The sequence below is a fragment of the Macrobrachium rosenbergii genome, chromosome 42, assembly GCF_040412425.1.
Source record: "Macrobrachium rosenbergii isolate ZJJX-2024 chromosome 42, ASM4041242v1, whole genome shotgun sequence".
Classification (NCBI taxonomy): domain Eukaryota; kingdom Metazoa; phylum Arthropoda; class Malacostraca; order Decapoda; family Palaemonidae; genus Macrobrachium; species Macrobrachium rosenbergii.
Genome location: NC_089782.1, coordinates 15,782,232 through 15,804,778, shown reverse-complemented (window position 1 = coordinate 15,804,778; position 22,547 = coordinate 15,782,232). Strand labels below are relative to the sequence as shown.

The window sequence follows — 22,547 nt, the reverse complement described above, 5'->3', positions numbered from 1 at the left end:
CAAGGGCAACTCTGTACATTTCCTCACCTAACCTTGTCAATATCACATAACTGTAAGCATTCAGTGTGCTTATAAACAACAACCATCTCACTTTGAACCGAAAACTTTACATAAAAGGCAAGTATCTACCTTTTGCCCTTATTTGTAACAAAATGTACTGCATAAATACACTGAAAAAAAATGCAACCTTTTCTTTTTCTCTCTCTCGTATATGGCTATTAATGTATTTTTATTCAGCAACTTTTTTATCAGTTGTTGCCAGACACAAAATGCAAAATGTGTATGTGTGAACTAGTGACCTAGGCTAGCCTAGATGTTACACTCACAGTATCCATTTGCAAAAGTCAAATGGGCTATTACAGCTTTATTTAAGATAAAGGTAATGGTAATGAAACTGTTATTTCACTTATAGAATTCATTTATATTGTATTGTTTTGTCATATCATCATCATAGTATGTATAAAAAAAACAATTGTCCTGCCATCTGTAATGTTTACATTCTCAGAATATGCTGATTAAACTTAGTAGCAAAAAGATTAAGAGTAATTTTTTAGTTGGTAAAAGAAACGAATGTATTAGTCAAATTATTATTTTTATTTTATGTACATAAAGGTAAAATGGGTATACAAAGAAAAACTAACATACTTTATGTTAAGTAAAATTCCTTAAAATCGCAAAACAGCTGTTTCCCAGTTCATTTGTTTATGGCATACTCTATGATGTTTTTGTCGGGTCTTTGGTAAGTGGTTGTTAATTATAAGAGATAGTTATGATTTGTTACAAAAGCCATAAGTTTGTAATCTTGCTTGAAAACCTAGCCTTGTACAACCTATCAAAAATTTAATGAATTCAGTTTGTAATACACATTGTTTGTGCAACAATTACAACAGCCTGCATTTACATCTTTAGTACACATAGTATTTCTCAATGCTGGCTGTTCAAAGCAAATTCATTTTCAGAATACTACTAAAAAGTTATTGGAATTAAAAAGTGTGTGCGTACAAACATACACTATCCATAAATTATAAGTAAAATCGTGAAGGAGTGTTTGTGTGTTGCTGTATTAGGCTTCAGTACAAACTTACCTCAGTTGTTGTTTCTCTCTCTCTCTCTCTCTCTCTCTCTCTCTCTCTCTCTCTCTCTCTCTCTCTCTCTCTCTCTATATATATATATATATATATAGTAAACCCCCATATTCGTGGGGGATGCGTACTGCACCCCCCTGCGAATAGCTAAAATCCGCAAAAAATTAGAACCCCCTCTAAAAGCACTTAGAACTGCCTATTTTGATAGTTTAAACAGAAAAAAAAACCCTCTAAAAATGCTTATACCTGAGTATTTTAATACTTATCACAAAGAGTGCATTTAGTCATGAAATTGATATGAAAATACAGTAATTAGTGAATATTTCTCAGTGAAAAATACTGTGAATGGGCGAATTTTCCAGGAATAATGGGTAGATACGTCCCACAGAGAAATCTGTGAATACGTGAGTCTCACGAATAGTGAATAGTGAGACCGCTGAATATATATATATACATATATATATATTACTGTATATATATATATATACATATATATATATATATATATATATATATATATATATATATATATATATATATATATATATATATACAGTATATATCAGTACAGTACATATCCTTTAGTGAAGTATGAATTACAGTATCATAAACACAAAATTAAACAAACTCCAGGGAGTTCACAACGCCATCGAATGAGTGCATGTATAACTACATAAGTGTTGCCACTTTTTTGGCTTAGCTTGATTTACTGCACAGTATACTATATTTCGTTAGAAGTTTAGTTGACTCTAAGTGTGATTATCACACATATCATAACAATACACAAAGAGAATCTTTTAATACTTGATATTTCATCTCGAATCACCGTAAAAATATTTAAAATGCGAATTTCATTTGCGGGCAAGGCAAAACCAGACTGTAGCAAGTTCATTGATGCCATGGAATGAATGTGTGCATACATAAGTATATGTACCCTACACAGACAATTGCATTTATCTTTTGGTTTGAAAAAATAAAAAAAATTAGAAAATACACTAAAAATATAAATGAGAATGTTGTAGCATAAAGTATAAGAAAAAAGTAAAGGAATGTGTGTGTGTGTGTGTATGTGTTACTGTACTAGGCTTTCATGTAGACATACCTCAGTTGTTATTCTCTTCCTCTCCCCACACAGCCCCTCCTCTCCCATGGTGCCCAGCCATCTGAACACCCCCCCCCCCATGAAACTTCTCGAGGCCTCCCCCACCACCTAAAAACCCTTCCTCAGTCTGAGTATAGGCAGTGTTACCAACATTTTTCTGAGGTCACACAGCATTGCCAATCACCAGAGGGTAGTTTTTCAAATTTTTTGAAATTTATATATACAGGCAGTCCCTGGTTTACGACGGGGGTTCCGTTTTTACGCCTCGTCGTAAACTGAAAAATCATCGAAAATCATTAAAAACCCTAAGAAAACCTTACTTTTAATACTTTGGGTGTATTATAAACAATGTAAACTGTATTTTTATTGAGTTTTTCATTAAAAAAAAATCCAAATTTGGATTATTCTGCTGTTTTGGAGCCATATTTCTTCCGTCGGATCGGCGTACGATGTGTCGTAACCCTGGAACAAGCGTCATAAATCGGGAAATAATTTCTGTTGAATATATTTGAAAAGCGTTGTAACCTTGGAACGTCGTACGCCGGACCCATCGTAAATCGGGGACTGCCATATATCTTTGGGGCCTTTGTCTGGGTGTGTAGGATAATGCCAAGTTCCAGACAATGGCAATCCAGATAATTGAGGGATTACTGTATTTAGAATGCATTTCCAGCATTCAGTATACTGTACTGTGTTAGGGTTGTAATGATTTGCTTGCTTTCCACTGTCTGCTAGATGTTTGGTGGCTATTGCAGTTAGATCATATTTAACCTATGAAAGGGCTCAGCTCTCTATTCAAGAAAATTTGTTGGGATTGGTCTTTTAATGTGACATTATGGGGAGCTGGGCTATTTTTAAATTGGTACACAGTATTGCAAAATGTTTTCCTGAAATATTTACTCTACCACTTTTCCCATAGATAAGAATAGCAGATGTTAAGTCTTTTGAAATTACATTTTCTTACACAATATTTTCTCATGTTTATGTCGATATCCGAAGCTGCAGTAGTGTATAAGGATATTTTTGTGGAACTGAATGTGTGATTTAGTAGAAAGTATATGTTAGACTGTCTAAATGCAGGAAAAGAGATGTATTTTCAAGATGCCAATTTCATGAACTTTCCAGTTACTCTTCATTGGCTGGCTCAGCACCACGATGTTTCAGACAGGGTCATTTATGTGGCAGTTTCACAGTTACAATAGCACGTAAGGTATCTTTCCACCAGTTGTTCAAACATCTGTTCAATGAACTTTTGTCGGTAACTGTTTCTTTCCACCAACCAATCAGTTTTCCAAGAAAGATAGGTTTGTGGTTTTTTCACACTTTTCAATGCCAGTAATGAAGAATTCCTGTACATTCTTCAACTTCCAGCCACTGTTTGAAGTAAAAGAGGAATACATAGAAAATGATGCTGATAGACCTGCGCAAGATGTAAGTTTCTCACCACCTGCTGTTGCTGCGACTGCTGCATCTCCTTCATTGAGTGCTGCTCCACCAGCTTCTACTGCTTCAGGAACAAGAGCTATGTCACCTACCTCTATGAATACAAATCCAAGGCCAACCATTGATGGTAGTAATTTTGAAGATCATATACGGACGTTACTATATAATCCTCATGAGAGAAGAGAAATCTTGCACACAGAGGCAGGTTTTCATGGACCGGGTCCATCTGGGTTACTAGGTGTAAGTATTAAGGTGAATCTTTCTAAAATAAACATGGCAATAATGTATAGTTACATGTTCTAGGTACAATTTACAAGGGCATATGAAAAGGGAAGAATTCATTTCATAATTTTGTTTACCAAATCATCATAGCAAGTTTATCAACTGCCTAGGATCATCACAGTAGTATCAGATGTATTTGCTGCCAAAACAACATTCTGTTCTTAGTTGTACAACTGAGAGTACAGTATTTATTTTAATTGTGCAGAGTTAACCATAGCAGAAACTGCCAACAATTTTGCCATCCTATTGTACTAAGATTCGCATCACAGACAAGTACTTGTAGGAGAATGGGATACACAAAAAGAACAAGAATTTCTTAAATGGCCTATGTACACATTTTAATGTTAAGTACTTTTGTCTCTTTTATTGCTACTGGAATAGAATTTTAAATGGAATCACATGGATACAGGTGCCTCAAAGACTTACAAGTCCATCCAAGAGGACAGCTTGAAAATAAATCATTAGTCAGATGTGTTATCGAATCTATTCTTGAATTGACTGGTAGCAGTACTATTCACGACTTGAACTGGTAGCGTGTTCCAAAATGAGGTCATCTTGTATGTGAGAAGTTACCATATTGACTAGTGTTGAACCTTTTTAGTTCCAGTTTCCATCCATTTGATCTAGTTTTGTTCTATTTAAGTTTAGTATAGTATAACATTAAAATATACACATTTTAATGTTAAGTACTTATGTCTTTTCTATTGCTATTGGAATAGAATTTTAAATGGAATCACATGGATACAGGTGCCTCAAAGACTTACTAGTCCATCCAAGAGGACAGCTTGAAAATAAATCATTTGTCAGATATGTTATCAAATCTATTCTTGAACTGACTGGTAGTAGTACTATTCACGACTTGAACTGGTAGCATGTTCCAAAATGAGGTCATCTTGTATGTGAGAAGTTACCATTTTAACTAGTGTTGAACCTTTTTAGTTCCAGTTTCCATCCATTTGATCTAGTTTTGTTATATTTAAGTTGAGTAAAGTATACCCTTTGCTTATGTTATTTATAAGTTCAGGTATCTTGAATGTTATCGATGTTTTTTAGAGCCAACAGATTGAGGCATTCTGTCCCCCTTTTAATATCCAGAGAGGTTTAATTGAACAGTATTCAAGAGCAGGAGTATTATGCTGACTTCTTCAAAGTTTAGTGGGTCTCCTGAGACTTTTACATTTGACTCATGTTCTTTTGTCAGCCTCATTTCCTCCAGTTCCAATTGAAATTTTAGATGTTGAATATGATGTGTTGAATTACAGTGATAGTTGGGATTGAAGGGTTCCTTGCAAACTTAACATACTCTGAATTTTCTTCAGTGTTAAGATATCAACAGTATTTTTTTCTGTGATAGGTGCTGTAGGCAATCTAATTAGTGATCGCATCCATTTCTGACCTTCTCTCTTATGTAAAGAAATGTCGGCTTCAACCATAAAGTAGTAAGCGTCACTTTTTAAGTGTGATTCTCTTTTTAAGTGCCTCTGTTCCCTGGGCTCCTTTTTAGAAACAGGATTTTCTGTATTTACTGAAGTAGGGTGTTAACTTTTTTCAGTCCTTGCCCCTTTTAAAAATTTAATGCTCTGGCTGCTTTTTTTTTTTTTTTTTTTTTTAATATTTCTAATAGACTGCCTCAAAAACAGAAGGTTGCAGACTTTCATTGTAAAAATTACATAGATACAAGTTTTGTTCCAAACCTCAGCATCAAAACAAATATCCTTGTCAGGAACGATGTTGCTGCTGCACTCTTTAAATTCCAGTACTGCACAAGTTTGATAAATTCAAAGATGGATATATTATACTGTTGTGTTTCACTTTTTGGGTGTTTATGTGACACAAAGATTGTATATATGAGATATCAACCTTGAGGATACCATCCATTTTATTTTTTGATATTCTCCTTTTGGTTGATGTAAGAAATAGTCAGATTCAGAGGAGACAGTAAGGTATTAAGACATTTTTTTTTTATAAAACCTGTTTGAGGAGGTTTTTGTATAAACCTATTACATTTATGGTATATATGTATAGCTTCCAGTTTTATTTCTCAAATCAATGAGTTTAAATTTTTATAGAAGACATTTGTATTGATCACAATTTTTTCTGTGCTTCAGAATGTTGGCTTAAACGTAAGAGAAGGGTTTCGAACGGGAGCAGAAAGCTTCAATGCAAAGACGTCTGATGTGTACCCTGCTCAAGTTCCTGTGGTTGGGTCACATGTCCAAGTTGGAGGCTCGCGTGCACATCCAGTAAGTGTTGATCATATTTGTATTCCATGGATTTGTTTTGTGACATTTTGATGGCTTGTTTAGTCTTTCAGTATATCTGTGCAAGCTTCTGCTATCTGGTTTTGCTGCAAATCTTGATTCATAGCAGAGGGCATTCCTTATAATATTTTTGGGACTTCTTTTTGTTGGGTTGTTTTTTCTGTCATGATGTACACCTACTGCACCATCTTTTAAGTACTATGTTTTATTATACAAAAAACGTTTTTCACACAAACCCATAATCATGAGATACCTTATTCCATATAGTGCTCATCCATGTCTCACCCATTTAACCCATAAAACAACATGCCTATTCCCTCTAGTTGAACAGCTACCACTGCTTGCAACTACACTCATTTAATTGAGCCCCACCCTGTCAGATGGGTGCAGGGGTGGGAGCAGGGCAGTGTACATGTGATTACTAGGATTGTATGAAAAAATTACCAAGTAATTACATAGCTCCCAGCTTCTACCACAGCAGTCTAACAAAATTCAAATTTCACGTTGGCGTTACCATCATTTGTGTAGGTGACAAGGCCCCACCCACAATCTGGACTGATAGGTACAACTCTGCAGAGTTGAGGGAAGGCTATTCCATCCCTTTCAAAGAGAAGCCTCCCTTGTCCAAGTCACTGATCACCTTAATAGTGTACTCGGCAGACTCCGAGAAGTTTTCTGCCCTTTCCCGAGAAGTCGAGTTCCTTATTCGCTAAGGGGCAGTAGAGGAGGTTTTTGGATCACAGCTCGGAAGGATTCTACAACCGTCTATTGATGGCCCCCAAGCCATCGGGGGTTTGGAGACCAGTTTTGGATGTCAGCGCCCTGAATCTTTTTGTGTTGAAAACCAAGTTTCACATGGAGACCAACGACTGTCATGTCCTCTCTCCATCAGGGTGACTGAATGGTCACTCTGGATATGCAGGATGCTTATTTCCATGTTCTGATACATCCAGATTCCAAAAAATTCTTACGTTTTGTCTTTCGGGGCAAGGTTCTCCAGTTTTGAGCCTTGTGCTTCGGCCTGTCCACAGCCCCGCAAGTGTTCACTCAGGTCCTCACACCTCTTGGGAAATGGCTTCATCTTCTTGACAGAAACATTTGCCTTTATCTCAATGAGTGGCTGCTCTGCTCCCCTTTGGAGGAGAAGTGCGAGGAGGACTTAAAGAAGGTTCTTCGCCTGACGCAGGAGTTTGGCATTTTAAACTACTTCCAGAAATCTCAAGTAATCTGACTCAGTTTACGCAGACAACACCACAGCGCTGTCTTATGTCCGCAGACAAGGAGGAACCCACTCCTTCACTCTCTACAAGATGATGAAAGATCTTCTCTGGGCTGAGCAGGACTAGGTGAAGATTCTCACTCGCTTCACTCAGGGGAGAATGAACGTCCTAGCAGATGAACGTCCTAGCAGATGAACTAAGCCGTTGCAATCAAGTCGTGCTGACAGAGTGGACCCTGGACTCTTGTATGCAGCGATCTCTGGAAGCTTTGGGGCAAACCAACAGTGGATCTCTTTGCGGCATCAAGAAACCATCATCTACCTCTCTTTTGCTCCCCAGTCCCGGACCCTCTCGCTTGGGCGACTGATGCCATGCTTTTGGATTGGATGGGCCTTTCAGGTTGATCAGAGAGGTGATCAACAAGTTGTCATCTCACCAGAACGTCTCCATGACACTAGTCACTCCATTCTGGCCCAGGAAGGAATGGTTTTCAGATCTGCTACATCTGTTAATGGACTTCCCAAGACCCCTGCCACAAAAACGGTTGCTGCTCAGACAGCCCCACTTCCCCAGGTACCACCAAGGATTGTCTCCTCTGGCCCTGACAGGCTTCAGACTGTCAGGAGCCTTGTCAGAGTGAAAGGATTTTCAAGGCAGGCTGCAGAAGCTATTGCTAGGTGCAGATGAACTTACTCTAGCAAGCTCTACCTATCCAAGTGGGAAGTTTTAAGAAGATAGTGCAGCTGCAATAACTTTTCTTCTGAGATCTCTGTAAGCCAGATCGCTGATTTTTTGCTTTTCCTGAGGACGGACAGGAAGTTGTCTCCATCCCCTATCAAGGGATTATAGGTCAATGCTTTCTTCGGTGTTTAAGCATAGAGGCCTCGATCTCTTCTCAAACCCAGATCTCAGCGACCCCATCAGATCCTTTGAGACTTCCAAACTTGGAAACCCTTGCTTAGTTTCCTGGAAATTTAGATGTTCTGAAGTGGCTCTCAGGTCCCACCTACGAACCTCTCCGCTCAACCTCTTTCAAGAACCTCTCCAAGAAGACTTTTTCTCGTGGGATTGGCTACTGCCAGACGCATTAGCGAACTGCAAGCTTTCAACAAGAGAGTAGGTTTTTCGCATGGGGATGCAGTATGCTCTCACTCTCTTGGTGTCCTCACCAAGAATGAGTACATTTCCAAGCCATGGCCTTGATCATTCGTCATTAAGAACTTAACGGACATCCTCGGTCCAGAGGAAGAAGAAAGACTGCTTTCCTGTGAGAGCTTTGAGGCGCTACCTTCAGAGAACAGAAAGGATCAGAGGACTTTGGATGATCTCTGGAATCCTTCACTTCCCTTGTCAAAAATGCTCTTTCCCTTTTTCTGAGAAGTTTGATTGCCGAGGCACACTCTCAAGTTCAAGAGGACATCTTGCTTGCCTTTAAGGTGAAGGCTCATGAGGTTCGGGCCATCGCAACTTCTCTAGCATTTTGACATAACATGTCTCTCGAGGCTTTTCTGCAATCAACATTTTGGAAGTGTAGGTCAGTCTTCGCTTCACATTACCTTAAAGACATAGGAACTGTGTTTGAAAACTGTTGTACTATGGGTCCTCTTTCCGTGGCTGGCATGTTTTAGGAAAAGAACCATAGGGGTCCTTCTGTCCCTCTTCTTTCCTCTCACCTTGATGTAAGGTATTGAGTCTAAAGGGAAGCCTGGGGGTACATTGTACCCGGAGTGCCCTCCAGTTTTTAGTGGTTGGGGTGGGGGTTTTTTATCCCAGTGTAGGTGACAGCGTTGTATTTTATTCTAGTCTACGCCCAGGGCAAGGGCACCCTTTTTAGTCTTTGACAACCATCAGTGAACTTCCATGGCTGCAAGTACCCACTGAAGTAGGGACAATTCTTGGCCATACAGCCACGTCCTCTACAGGTTAAGATGAGCACCGACTAGAGGCAGTATCCACCTGCAGTAGCTCTCTTACCAGGTAAGGAACAACAAGCATTGTACCAATGCTAGCAACCTTTCTATTTCAAAGTCATTACTTTTATTAATGTTTTAGAGTAGAATATGTCCATGTATCCCACCTCTTTTCAATGTGGAATCAGTTATGTAATTGCTTAGTAAGTCACTATATAAAAATGATATTTTTATGATAAAATAATCAGAGCCCTCCTTCTTCCCCTCAATAATCAGAGCCCTCCCTCCTCCCCTCAAATGGACATCAGGCCTCAAACAAATTGAAGCTTTCTGCTGAGTTGTACCTATTGGTCCTGAATGTGGGTTGGCCTTGTCACCTACGCAAATAATGGTAGCACCACCGCGAAATTTGAATTTTATATTTTCTGAATCTGTTTATCTTGTTTTTTTAAGCATTCCAACACCCTGTTTCCCTGTCTTAAGCACTGAATGACAAAGTGCCCCAGTGCTTGGCTTAATGGACTAAATACCATAAAATTAAATGTTGAACACTTTTTTGTATTTTTCATCTATTTTAATGCAAATTAGAACAAATCAGACTAGATATAAGAAGAAACTTGTAATTATTAACTTTTTTTCCTAAGACTAGATTGTACTCAAAATGTGGAATTAATGAAAATTATTGCATGTGAAACCTGATGAGATGGTAATTTAAATGGAATACCCACTGTCTTTGTGTGTGAGTCACCCACACAGTGAGAGAGCTAGAGCTGCTGCTTCATCTATTAGGTGGAGGGTGTGACCCTGAAGCCCTGACTGACCTAGGAAGTCTAATCATTGCCACCACTCTCCCTGGAGTGAGACCTGTCTTAGTCTCAGAAGTGGCTTGAGGTTTAGCCTCTTCCTGAAAGCTCCAAGGAAGAGGATTGATCCTTTTTTGTCATCTTCAAAATCCTCTCCAAAGGCTGGTGGGTATGGGCAGAGAACACCCTAAAGGAGGATGCATGAGCAGCTGAGCATCTGCTGTGGATAACAGACTATCCTGGGTTCATGGCAGACCTGCTGTCCCTGGCAATGGAGCAGGTTTACCAGGGGAAGGAGCCTCTTGGGTGTAAATGATGGCAGAGGCCCACACCATCATGACCACCAAGGAGGTACAGCTGAGGCCTTGAGCTGCTGTGCTGATATGAGGCAAGCCAGAGATGTGCTTGAACAAAATCCATTCCAAGGAAGCAGGGCCCAAGGCTAGAGGAGGCAACACCACCCTTGGCAGGAGCTTAGAGGCAGTTGGGGAGCGGCTAGTGTAGGCCATGGGATAGTTAAGTGGTGGAAGTAGCAGGATTGGGAGCGTGAATATCAGGACATGGTCACTTGAATGCCACAGTGACAGATGTCCCAACCCAGGGTAACAAACAGCACCTTGGGAGACCAGTCCTACTTCTGTCTTTGGGATAGTGAGGCGGTAGGCAAAATTTGAGTTGGTAGCAACATTACAACAACAGCCTTCTAACCCCCCATGTGTTGAGCCACAACCTTCACAGGTATGGACATAGTCCAAGATGATGTGCTATCTAATGACACAAGCTCCTTAATTGTAGTGGAAGACAACCTGGACTGGGATGGTCTGTCACTGGCTTAGGGGTGCTGTGATACATCTACTGGGGTCTTTGAAGTCTGTCATTCGCAAAACTTTGTAGCAAACTCTGTTGCTTCCACCAGCCTGGGCTGGAAGTGAATGGCTTTGTTCAAGGAGGACATAATGGAGTTGATGAATAAAGTCACGGAAAATCACCACAATGTGGTCAAAAGGAGCTTACTTCAATGAACCCAGAAATCATTGCTGAAAAGCAAAAAGGATTGGATAACTACTCAAATCCTGCAAAGGGAGGTAGATGATCGTCAGTTCCTTCACAATGTACTTTATAAATCCAAAAAATAATAAAAAAATCTAAAAATAATAAAAAAAAAAGGGGGGTTGCAAGGAAAGGTTAAAGAGAAAAAATATATAGCATGACGCAAAACTAGCATGAAACAGCCATGCAAAGACTGTTTGGGAGTGTTGCCACAATTTTAACCTTACCAAGTAACACAACAGAATGAGTAGCCGTAGAAGTTCAGCAAGCGGGAGTGAGTGTATATTTTTCAGGATTAAATGTTGTGTGACAGGGATGAGTTTAACACAGAATAAGGCATCTTATAATTAATGAGTTGTAACAAACAAATTTCATTTTTAACAAGGTTTAATTATTTTTGGTAGTTATTGCTTATGTCAGATTGAAATCAGGCTGTAGAAGTTTCAGTTCTGATAGAATCAGGCTGTAGAAGTTTCAGTTCTCATATTTATAAAAAATACTAGATAACTTTCTTAAACCTCAATATAGACAAAATTTTTGTAGACATTCCCTGTTGTATTTTTAATAATTTATGTCATTAAGCAAAGTTTGTACTGTATTCATAACAGAATACAAACCATCTTTGGATCAGTTTTGTGAAATGTGTAAAGGAAAATTTTTTTTTATTACACTTGTTAGTAAATATCAAATGTAATCCTTATATATCTGCCACTACTACTGATAGTACACCTTCCCACTTCTAAGGCTGTCTGTTATGGTTGTCCATCTTGTACTTTAGCCTTGCATTTCACCTAAACTTATATACTCCCTCTTCTTTTATTGTCTGTGTACAGTATGTTTGTTCTTGACATTTTTGTTAGTAAACAGCCTTAAAAAAAACTGTGCTACACAGTGAAGGGAATGCAGTTGTGCCTACCCCTCTTAAAAATTCATATCCATTCCACTCTGTTTTGTAATACATGTGTTACCACGTGTGCTGAATAACACAGTTGAGAGTGGGTAGGAAGTGCTTACCCTTTAGCTGATAAATACAGTACACTTTTCAGTATGCCTTTTGAGTCTGTACTCATAGAAAATTCAGTTACTGGGTGAGAAGACATAAAACTCTAATATAAGAGGTTATTGTGAATAAGTATACTATAGTGGAGAGGAAATACCAAGGAAATCACAAAGAAGTAGGGAAAAATTGCATATATTACAGCAGTCTGTACATCAGTTGGGTACGGTGCACACAATTTCTGACTCAAATTCCAGTATCTCTTTCTTAGTTTTAAATGCATGATCATTTTGCATGTTGTTGGCTTGTGAAACTTTAGTAGACTTAATCTCAGTACTGTATTGGTGTGTATTATTGTATATGGATGAGTGTTATTTTAAGCATATAAATCATAGTAATGTGTTTTTTTGAAGAGAGAATGAATGAATCTCTATATTCACCATTTTTTGAAAGACATCTTAAAAACAAATGCTAATTGTATTAGCTGTAAAACTCCATGTATTCTGTAACTACTGTAGTCTTCAGGTCTAGTTTGCTAAATAATCGTGACCTATGTGTTTGGCTTTTTTATTGGTGTTTATTTAAACACCATGAGGAAAATCTGTAATGCTAAATTATTACATTATTTAAGTTTTGTTGAATCAGAATTTTTTATTGGCTTAATATGAACAAAGTAGCTGTAAGGAATACTTTGAAAAAGTTCTAATTTCTTGAAAGATATTCAGAATCATTTGATTTTTGTAAAAGCTTAGACAAGTTCATCCCTCTTGGCAGGTGATGAAGGGCCTCGATAGTCAGGCGGGCAAGAAAAGTCAATACGCAACTTATAAGAAATTTCAGTGCACCTCCTGTGAGTACACATGCGATCGGAAATCCTTCCTAGCCAAACACATACGGATTCACACAGGAGAAAAGCCTTACGCCTGTCCTGTATGTCCCTATCGTTCCTCTCAGCGCTCAAACTTAAAGACCCACATATTTAGCAGACACCGAGACCCTTCGCTGCAGCTTTAGGTTGGTCTAGGATGGAGGTAGTTTTCCTCAAGGAAGTAACAGAGGGAAGTCATACTAAAATACTGGGTAAATGAGACTATTATTGTTGCTTCCATTTTCTTCAAGACATGGAACTCTTTTAATATAGCAGGTTTGGAACTGTACTGTACAAGTGTAATATATACCTTCTATGAAGTTCTTGTAGAATAATTTAGTTTTCTGATGGTTGGTGAAACTGTGAAACATAACAATTTCCTTTATGTTTGGGGAGTTTTAAAAGTGAGTTCAGTACAGATATAAGAATTTTATGAAATACTGTATTTGAAATAGCCTGCTGAAAGTGTGAAACAGATTTTTACCAGCATGGAGTTGTGTTTGTTGTCATTTATGGAGTTTTGTGTAGATGTAGCTCAGCTGTTTCAAGAATGGACTGCTGCTTTGGAAAAATATCTTAAAGAAAATGCCAATTTGTAGTCTTTTTGTATCTGCCAACATAGTTAATTCTGTAAATCTTTTGATTAAGACACAATGAGTTTTTGAAAATGATAAATTGACTCTAAATCAGTCATCTTTCTGGGTGGTGAAGGATTTGTCACTATCACAAGGTAGTTATCTCAGTATAGAGATCTAAAAACCATCTGTCTCCTGAATGATCATCTACACTAATGAAACAATTAGTATATTTTTCAGTGCTTGACAGTGGTGTTCTGGTCCCATCTTTCAGCATTCTTACTTACTAATTTATACAACATAGATCCCGTGGGAATATATCACCCAGTATGCCTTGCTTGGCACACTGTATATGGTAATAAAGGTATCTTGCAATATCCCTCCAGCTCCCCCCCTCCCCTTTTGTTCCAACTCCATTGCTTGCTGACTTACTTCTCAGCTATCCTTTCCTGGCATCCCATGTAACACCAGTTTCTTGAACTGTTCTTGGCTCCAGTTATCACCTCTAATTTAAGGATAGGTCCTTTGAGCTAACCCTTTTGAGAGGCTTGAGATGTGCCTTAGTGGTCTCATTAGGTAACTTAATATTTCACCACTACTAATATACATGTTATTTTGCATTCTCCCACTTGCAAGGAGAGCATTGTCCCATGTGTTCCTTTGATTTAACTAATGAATTACATTTTTCATTTAACAGTTTTATATATGTAACAGGTAGTTTTCCTGTGTTTAGCACAGTTTGTTGAATTTTTCATTAAGTACATTATTATTTTTCTGTAGTAATGGCTATGTACATTTTTATAGGCCATAGCAGGGCTGTTTGTATTATTTCCAATGAAGGATGACAGGCTTGCAAACAAAGCCTCGTACACTAAATTACAGGATTATTTCTTTTGTTTATCTGGTTTGTACCTTGATAAATCTTTGTAATTTGTTTTATTATGAACCTGTCAGTCATAACTAGCCTTAATCAGTGTTAAACACACCCATATTCACCAATTGAAAAGTAGAAGGATCCCAATGTACATGTTTTAAATGTTTGGTAAATGTATTGTTTGTTAGCAGTTATAATGATAAAGAAAAGAGAGACTACCGCACAGGAAATTTTCAGGTTGCTGTATGTGGCAGAACTTCATTCTCTGCATACGTTGGGTTGTATGGCTTCAAATATCTTCAGAATACTTTGGCAGAAAACTGGGAACAAATTTATGTCTACTGTCATCATAGAAGTGATTACTGTATTATTTTGGGTGCATTGGCTTCCTCATCCTCAACAGCTTGTTCACTCCCCACCAAGTTTCATCATCAAAGAGCTCTCTCTACCCAGTGCCAGAGGTCCACCACATTGCTCCAATGCTGCTTCACTCCAGGTTGGGGCTGCTCTCAGAGGTTTATGAGGGCTGGCAGAGTCACTCAGCATCTAGCCTTGGATGTTGGAAGTTCTTCACTTTGTTAAGTGCTTGCTGTTCTTGACAATCATCCCCTTCCACTTCCTTCTGTCTTGTCCAGTTGCCATTGACTCCTACCTATCAAGGTGATTCTGTTGTTGTTCCTTCACAAGAGACATCAGAATCTTGCTGTATCTAGGAACTTTATCTCTTATTGGCTGTGGGATTTTATTTCACAGGCTTATGTTGAGGTGTCATGAGAGGACCTTTCTTTGCTCAAGATCAAGGCTTTTAAATATACTTAATTTGGAGCACCCTGCCATACTTAAAGTCAGGTGCTTGGCATTACTGTATACTTTTGCCAGAATTTATCCTGATGTTGTACTTTACATTGGGAGGGAGCCACATCATTCATCCTCATCCTCTTCATTTTCTGGCATATGTGGAGGCATGTGTATCCTGCGTTACCAACCTTTTACCAACCTTTCCACCTCTTAATACTTGTTCTTAATTTACTTAATGAAGAACCAATTATAAAGATGTTTATTGCCCATTCTATCGCCTATCTTTTGGAACTGAACTTTTTGCAGCCATTTCTTTCTCTTTAGGGCTCATCTACTTCATCTTCTTCCTAAATTGTGATTCAAACTATTAATGATTATTGGGGTATTAATAACAAACGAGGGTTTTACAATAAAACATGTTTTTATACAAATCCCTTAATCGTACTTGTGGGACCTTCCTCCCTTTCCCTATCTCTTCAGATGAAGGATAGTACAGAAGAATGAGATGTCTGCCTTGCAGCTCAATTGAGTTGGCTGGCATGCGCTCATTGGGAAATTTTATTTCTACTTTTCAAATTGATGTGTGGGGTGTTTTGCACGGATAAGGCTAATCATGATTAGCCGTTTTTTTTTTATAAAATTGTGTTTTTATTGTAAAAACACCATGCTTCATCTCTTTTCTCTAATAATTTTCTTGCAATGTGTTTCCATAGCACTGCTGAGGTCAGACTTTAATGAAACTTTTTCAGTCCCCAGCTGATTTAGTCAGTTCTTCATACTGTGCTGTAGGTATTCATTTTAATATGTGGAATTCTTTGTTCTCTGTTTTATTGTCTGAATCATTGATAGGTCAGTTATTACATATTTTGTTGCAATCATCATAATCCTTAATGTTTTTATGTCACATTTTCCCTCTTGATTTTCACTTGTGATGAGTTCTCTATTCTATTTCTATCTTATGTGCTTTATACACGAAAGCCAATTTGGTTTAGGCTTTTATTTATATTCAGTCTCCATGATCATCATGCAACTTCCCATGCCTACTTCTTAGATGGACCGCTCTTCTTTCCATATCATATGTCCAAACTATCTCATTGTTTGTTATCTTGGTTCATTTTTCAGCCGCTTTACCACACATCCCCTTGACTTTTTTATAACATGGTCATTCCTGTGCATTCCAATCATGAATCTTGGCACTTATTATGTTTCAGTCATCAAAGTTTCCTGGCATCTTTTACATTATGTAATCTGGTTAAACTACTTAATGATTATAATAACAATGGATAAATGTTATTACTTCCACCTGCCACATCTTTACTGCTATTCTCCCAACTATACTCTCCTGCCCCCTGGCTCCCTTTCTAGCTGTCATAATCATGGTTTCATATAAGTAACTTACCAAGTAATTACATAGCTAATGTATCTACCTCGCACGGCAACTTTTTGAATTTAGCATTAGCACGTCTTTTTGTTTTTATGTAGGTGACAGCCCCACCCACTGTCAGGGAAAACAGGAACAACCTGGCAGCCGTGATTCAGTTTGTTTTTGCTGGCTGTGGTGTAGACATCATGCCATTTGCAGCAGCTTTTTTGGATTTTCCTGTAGTTCATTTGTATTTGGTGAAGTACAATTGTTTTGTTCTGGTTGCACTTAGGCTGCAGGCAGTTTATTTTTGGCAGTTTTGGTTAGTTTTCAGTAGATTACTTAGAATTATGTCTGATTCTAGTAATTCGAGTATTCGCTATTGTAGCGAGTTAGGCTGCAAGAAAAGGCTAACCAAAGCTAGTTATGATCCTCATACGATCTGTGCTAAATGTAGGGAGCAAGATTTTATTGTTGATAAGACCTGTAAAGAGTGTTCAGCATGGGAGAATAAACAGTGGAAGGTTCTTAAGTCTCATTTAGATAAGTTAGAAACAGAAAGAGGAAAGCAGCTTCTAGAGCTAAAAAAAAATGCCCTCATAGTTCAGAGGCTACACCAAAACCTACTTTAGAGGTTAGCTCTGTTACTCTCCCTTCTACTCCTATTACTCTTGTTTCTCCTACTGAACAACCTTCTCCTCCCTTGCCTGTCTTCCATGCTTCTGATCCTAATGCCATCACCGGTCTTGAGTCTAGATTTGATAAGAAAGATAATCTAGTTGTAAGTACTGTTGCTGGTTTAGGGATTTCTCCTAAAGTGATTATGGAGGAAATGTTTTCAGAGAAAGTGCAAAGTGACAGTGCAGTGCAAGTAGAGGAGGAGGTGGCTATCCGTCTCGTCGGTTCTCCTAGACCAAGGTCCCTGTCTTGCTCCCCAGAACCTGGGAGATGACATACCAAAAGTCCAAGGGAGGCCAATAGGGTTTGCCCACAGGTAGTTGCCCCCTCAGTCGCACCTGTTGTCCACTCCCAGGTGTCAGCAGACAGCCACTGGAAAGGCTTGTCCAAGGATATCCATCTGTTGTCCTCCAGCTCTTCAGACGACTACGGTGTGGACAGGAAACTCCGCAAACGACTTGGACTCTTCACGACCCCTTAAGCGCCTGTCTGAAAACTTTGGTCGTTGCCCAGATCCTCTGCCTGTTAAGTGGTACAAGCAGACCCTGAGCAGTCCCAGACCATCTTGCAGTTACTTTGTGGATCCTTCTGTTTCTGCCCCTGTCCATCAGCACCCACCTGTGTCTCCCTTGGACAGTCTGGAGACCTTCTCACCTGGGTGCCTGGCTTATGCTTCTGAGCACCCACATCTGGCTCTTAAGCATCCAGCACCTGGCACCTGCTTCTAAGTGCTATCCTGAGGGCCCAGCGCCCGCTTTTGAGAACCCAGCCCCAACTCCCAGGCTCCCATCGCCTTTTTTGTTCACTTTGAGGTCATGGTCTCCCATGCCTCCTCCTGTTAGACCTCCAGCACCATCTCCTTTGCCTTTGGACCCTGATGAACCTGTGCAGGTTCCTATTAACTGACAGCCCAGATTATGGACTTACTGAAGAAAGCTCCTTCCACTTCTAAATCAGCTCAGGATGACCACCTGTCCAATTTCCGTGGAAGAAGAGATTGACCAAGAACCTGCTTCTCCTTTGGCATATGCTGCCCTACTGCAGTATTTGATGGCGAATTTTCCTTCCTTTTTCACCCTAGCTGCCCTGTCCTTGCCTGTCTCGATGTTCTTAATGAGGAACCAGCTGGATGACAGGACACGCCTCCACAAGATCGTCCTTACATCCTCCTCTCATAAGTCATGTAAGTTGATGGGAGACTGGCTTTCCACCAAAAGAGAGCAGGCTAAAGCATCTTTTGCTTTTCCCTCTTCTTGTCTGGTTCGCTGGAGGTACTTATCTTATGTGACTGGGGAAGCTCCTTCTTTGGGTGTCGCTGCTTCCTTCCAAGGGGATTTCTCTGGTCTACAGTACAGTAATTGATTCGTCTCATTGATCTGCTCTCTCATTGCCCAAGACCATGTTTTCGTCCACAGAACTGGATTATCTAGTGAAGGACATGTTCAAATTTTTTAAAGTCCCCAGTTTCCTTGATTGGGTTGTGGGTGCACTGGCCAAGAAAATTGATGACCATCAAGATCTTCCTTTAGATATCACCTCGGATTGGCTTGGAGTTCTGTCGTGTGGACAAAGCCTTTAGAGATGGTTCTCTAGAGCTTTCTGCCCTCATCACTTTTGGGGTGCTGAAGAAACAAGAGCTCTTGTGCTCTTTTACTTCTAAGGGAGTTACCCAGACACAAAAGTCAGCATTGATGTTCTCACCCCTGGATAAGAATCATCTCTTCCCTCAGGACACAGTGAAAGATATATCATCAGACTTGCAGAAGACAATGCAAGACTTGCTGACCCAGTTTTCTAGGCGTTCCAAGGACTTGTCTCATTTTCAAGCTAGGACCACCTCCCCCTCCAGCAACAACTCTTTCATGGAGGGAGATCTCAGACACCATTTAGGTCCTGTGCAAATGTCCATTTTGCATCCAAGACCACCAAGAAGAGCTCTTCCAAGCCAGTACAGAAGAGCCAGACTTCTAGATTTTTGGGAGAAGTGGTTGATAAGAGGAGCAGAGCCCTGGATTATCAATGTTTTGAAGGAGGGCTACATCATCCCTTTCTTGGAGAGCCCCCTCCTTAGTCACCTTTCCCATTACATTGACAGCATACTCTGTAGGCTCCAAGAGACTTTTGGCTCTACTGGAGGAGGTCTCCTCCCTCATACAGAAAAGGGCCATAGAGGAGGTTCAGAACACTGGCTTGGAGGGGTTTTACAATTGTCTCTTTGTGGTACCAAAGGCATCGGGGGGTTGGAGACCAGTCCTCTATGTAAGCACCCTCAATCACCTTGTCTTGAAGACAAAGTTCAAGATGGAGACAGATATGCAAGATGCATATTATCATATCCCCGTTCATCCAAGTTCCAGAAAATATCTAAGGTTCGTCTTCCAAGACAAGGTTTACCAGTTTCGGGCTCTTTGCTCTGGCCTTTCCACAGCCCCTCAGGTGTTCAGTCAAGTCCTCGCTCCTCCATCGAAATGGCTATACTTAGTAGGGATCAACATCAGTCTTTAGGGAGTGTCCTTAGTGGTACTCTGTTTACATTAGCAATTAATGATATCAGTAACATACTACCGGTTGGAATTAAGAGTAACCTGTATATGGATGATTTTGCCATATATTATACGGCATCACGATAAAGCATGCAGAACGAATGATTAATAAAACCATAATAAAAATAGATGAATGGACCTCATCTGTAGGCTTTAGGTTATCCATAGAAAAACTCAAGCTGTCATGTTTTATAAAAATAAAAACTGGAAAAAGGTGAAGAAATAGAATTGAAAATCAGAAACCATAATATACCAATTAACCAAACCGCAAAATTTTTGGGATTAATATTTGATGCACACCTGAATTGGAAAGCCCATATAACTTACATAAAATCAAAATGCAAAAGGGCGCTAAATCTAATTAAAAAACTATCACACAAATTGGGGAGCTGATAGACATACGCTTACCATACTGTATAAAGCAACAGTGTTATCAATCATTGACTACGGAAGTGAAGTATATGGTTCAGCGTCAGAAGCAGCACTGAAAATATTAGATCCGATTCACAATGAAGGACTAAGAATATGTACAGGAGCATTTAGATCCTCACCAGTCTCCTCAGTACAAGTCGAATGTAGCGAACTGCCACTGTTCCTCCATAGAAAGTTCATAACAATGAAAAGTGCATTAAGAATCAAGGCAAGTGATTCACCAACAAAAATCTATTTGAGCTAAGAGATATATTTATAAACAATCATCCACCTCCTTTCCCAATTAGAGCTAATACTGTAGATTGTTTGAATCACTGAATATAGATATACAAGTACCTCCAACAGTGAAGTTACCACCCCATTGGACTATGAATAAAATAAGGACTTGCACTCAGTTGAAATATTTATCAAAAAGTTCCTCATATACCCCAGAACACCATAGACAAAAAATAAATCATAAATCATATATATCCTACATGGAGTCTAAATCCCAACATGGAGTAGGATATCCCCAGAACAAGTCATATCAGTTATCTTTGCTTAATAATGCCTCAGTCTTCACAGCAGAGTTATGTGCAATCGCAGTAGCCATCAAAATTATAAAGCAAGTAACATTCAATAATTTTGTTATTTTTAGCAACTCAAGAAGCGCTATAGAAGCCGTTCAAGGTTACTACTCAAAAAATAATATTGTACAAGAAATTAAATATGAACTCCACAAATTGTATAATAATGGAAAAAATATTGAATTATGTTGGATCCCTGCCCATGTAGGGATTAAAGGAAATGAGGAAGCTGATAAAGCAGCTAAAGAAGCAGTCCGCATGGTAAGAGCAAATATAAAAATCCCAATTAGTGATTACATAACAGATATAAAAACAACCATTACAAATAAATGGCAAAACATATGGAACGAGGAACCTATAAATAATAAGTTGAAACAGATAAAATCCAGCGTTGGAAAATGGAGCTCATCATGTCGGAGAGAGAGACAAACACAAGTAATTCTGACGCGTCTGCGAATAGGCCATACTCGTTTGACACATGGACACTTGATGAACAGTCCATGTGGTCCTCCTCCCGAATGCCCAGAATGCAAAGTGTTGATAACAGTCAAACGTGCTGTGCGACTGTCCAAAATATAATCAACAGTGAGTATCAACCTTTGGAAATAAATCAATGGGGGAAATTTTATCAGAATCTTATACATTTTCAGTCATCCCAATTTTATCTTTCATTAAAAAGTGTAACTTGATAGACAAAATATAAATCCAAGTAAATAATGAAAATACAGAAGCCTGTAGGGCGTTTAAGAAAAAAAAATTGTAATTCTGAATTTTAATTTTTGATTTTTATGAAATTTTATTTTATTCTTTGTAATCTTTAATTTTTTTTTTGTATGTATGGAAACGAGCAAATGTATTTATTGTATACATGCGTTTCAGCATATTTGTTATACAGTTTTTTTCTTTTAAACTTCATTTTCATTTATTCATCATCATGCGAATGACCTGTTTGGTCCCAGTTCTAGGCCTATGGCCTAGACCTGGCATTTCATCCTAATCCTTTGGGCCAGCCCTATAAGAGCTGATTAATCAGCTCAGTGGTCTGGTTAAATTATTATAATAATAATAATACTTAGATGACTGGCTTCTTCGATCCCCATCAAAGGACAAGCTTTGGAGGACACACTCAAGATTCTTCTTCTGACCCAGGAGCTTGGCCTTCTTATAAATCTCCAGAACTCCCAGTTGAGCCCTTCACAAGAAATCCTCTATCTGCGAATGACACTGAACTCTTGGGCTTTTCAGGCATTTCTGTCCCCCAAGGGAATATCCAGCTGCCTTCAAACAGTCTGGGATTTTATAGTCCTATCGTCTTGTTCGGTTCAACAATGGCTGAGCCTACTGGGGACTCTGGCCTCCACAAAGATGTTTGTCAGACTGAGCAGATTACAGATGAAAGTTCTCCAGTTTTACCTGAAGGCCAACTGGAACAGGAAGACACAGCCAGACAGTCATGTTTTTCTGATCACCCTGGAGATAAAATCGGACCTGCAGTGGTGGCTGTCAGAAGGGAAGTCTCTTCATCCTCTGAACCCTGACTTAGACTCCTATTCCGATGCCTCAGACATAGGCTGAGGAGCCCTGCTAAACAATCAAGGGGTCTCCGGGACATGGACCCCAGAACAACAAGACTCACATATTAATATAAGAGAGCTGAAGGCAGTTCAGCTAGACCTATAGAATTTTTCTCACCTGGT

The 22,547-nt window shown here is 39.1% G+C and overlaps 1 protein-coding gene across 17 annotated transcripts in view; it reads left to right on the top strand.

Moving 5' to 3' along the window:
- The window catches only part of LOC136827982 (protein tramtrack, alpha isoform-like), a 39,148-nt gene that overhangs the window by 5,435 nt on the left and 11,166 nt on the right, over positions 1–22,547 (top strand). For 5 of the 17 annotated variants that reach the window (XR_010849862.1, XR_010849869.1, XR_010849868.1 and 2 more), the window contains exons 4-6: positions 3,559–3,870; positions 6,021–6,155; positions 12,928–13,167. Coding sequence is in view for 5 of the 17 variants with exons in the window: in XM_067085583.1 (XP_066941684.1) it covers positions 3,559–3,870; positions 6,021–6,155; positions 12,928–13,167 (687 nt within the window). In the remaining 12 variants the exon portion in view is untranslated. Of the gene's footprint in view, positions 1–3,558; positions 3,871–6,020; positions 6,156–12,927; positions 13,234–22,547 lie in introns of all 17 variants that reach the window. The other 12 variants (XR_010849866.1, XR_010849867.1, XR_010849861.1 and 9 more) reach the window with 4 other exon arrangements.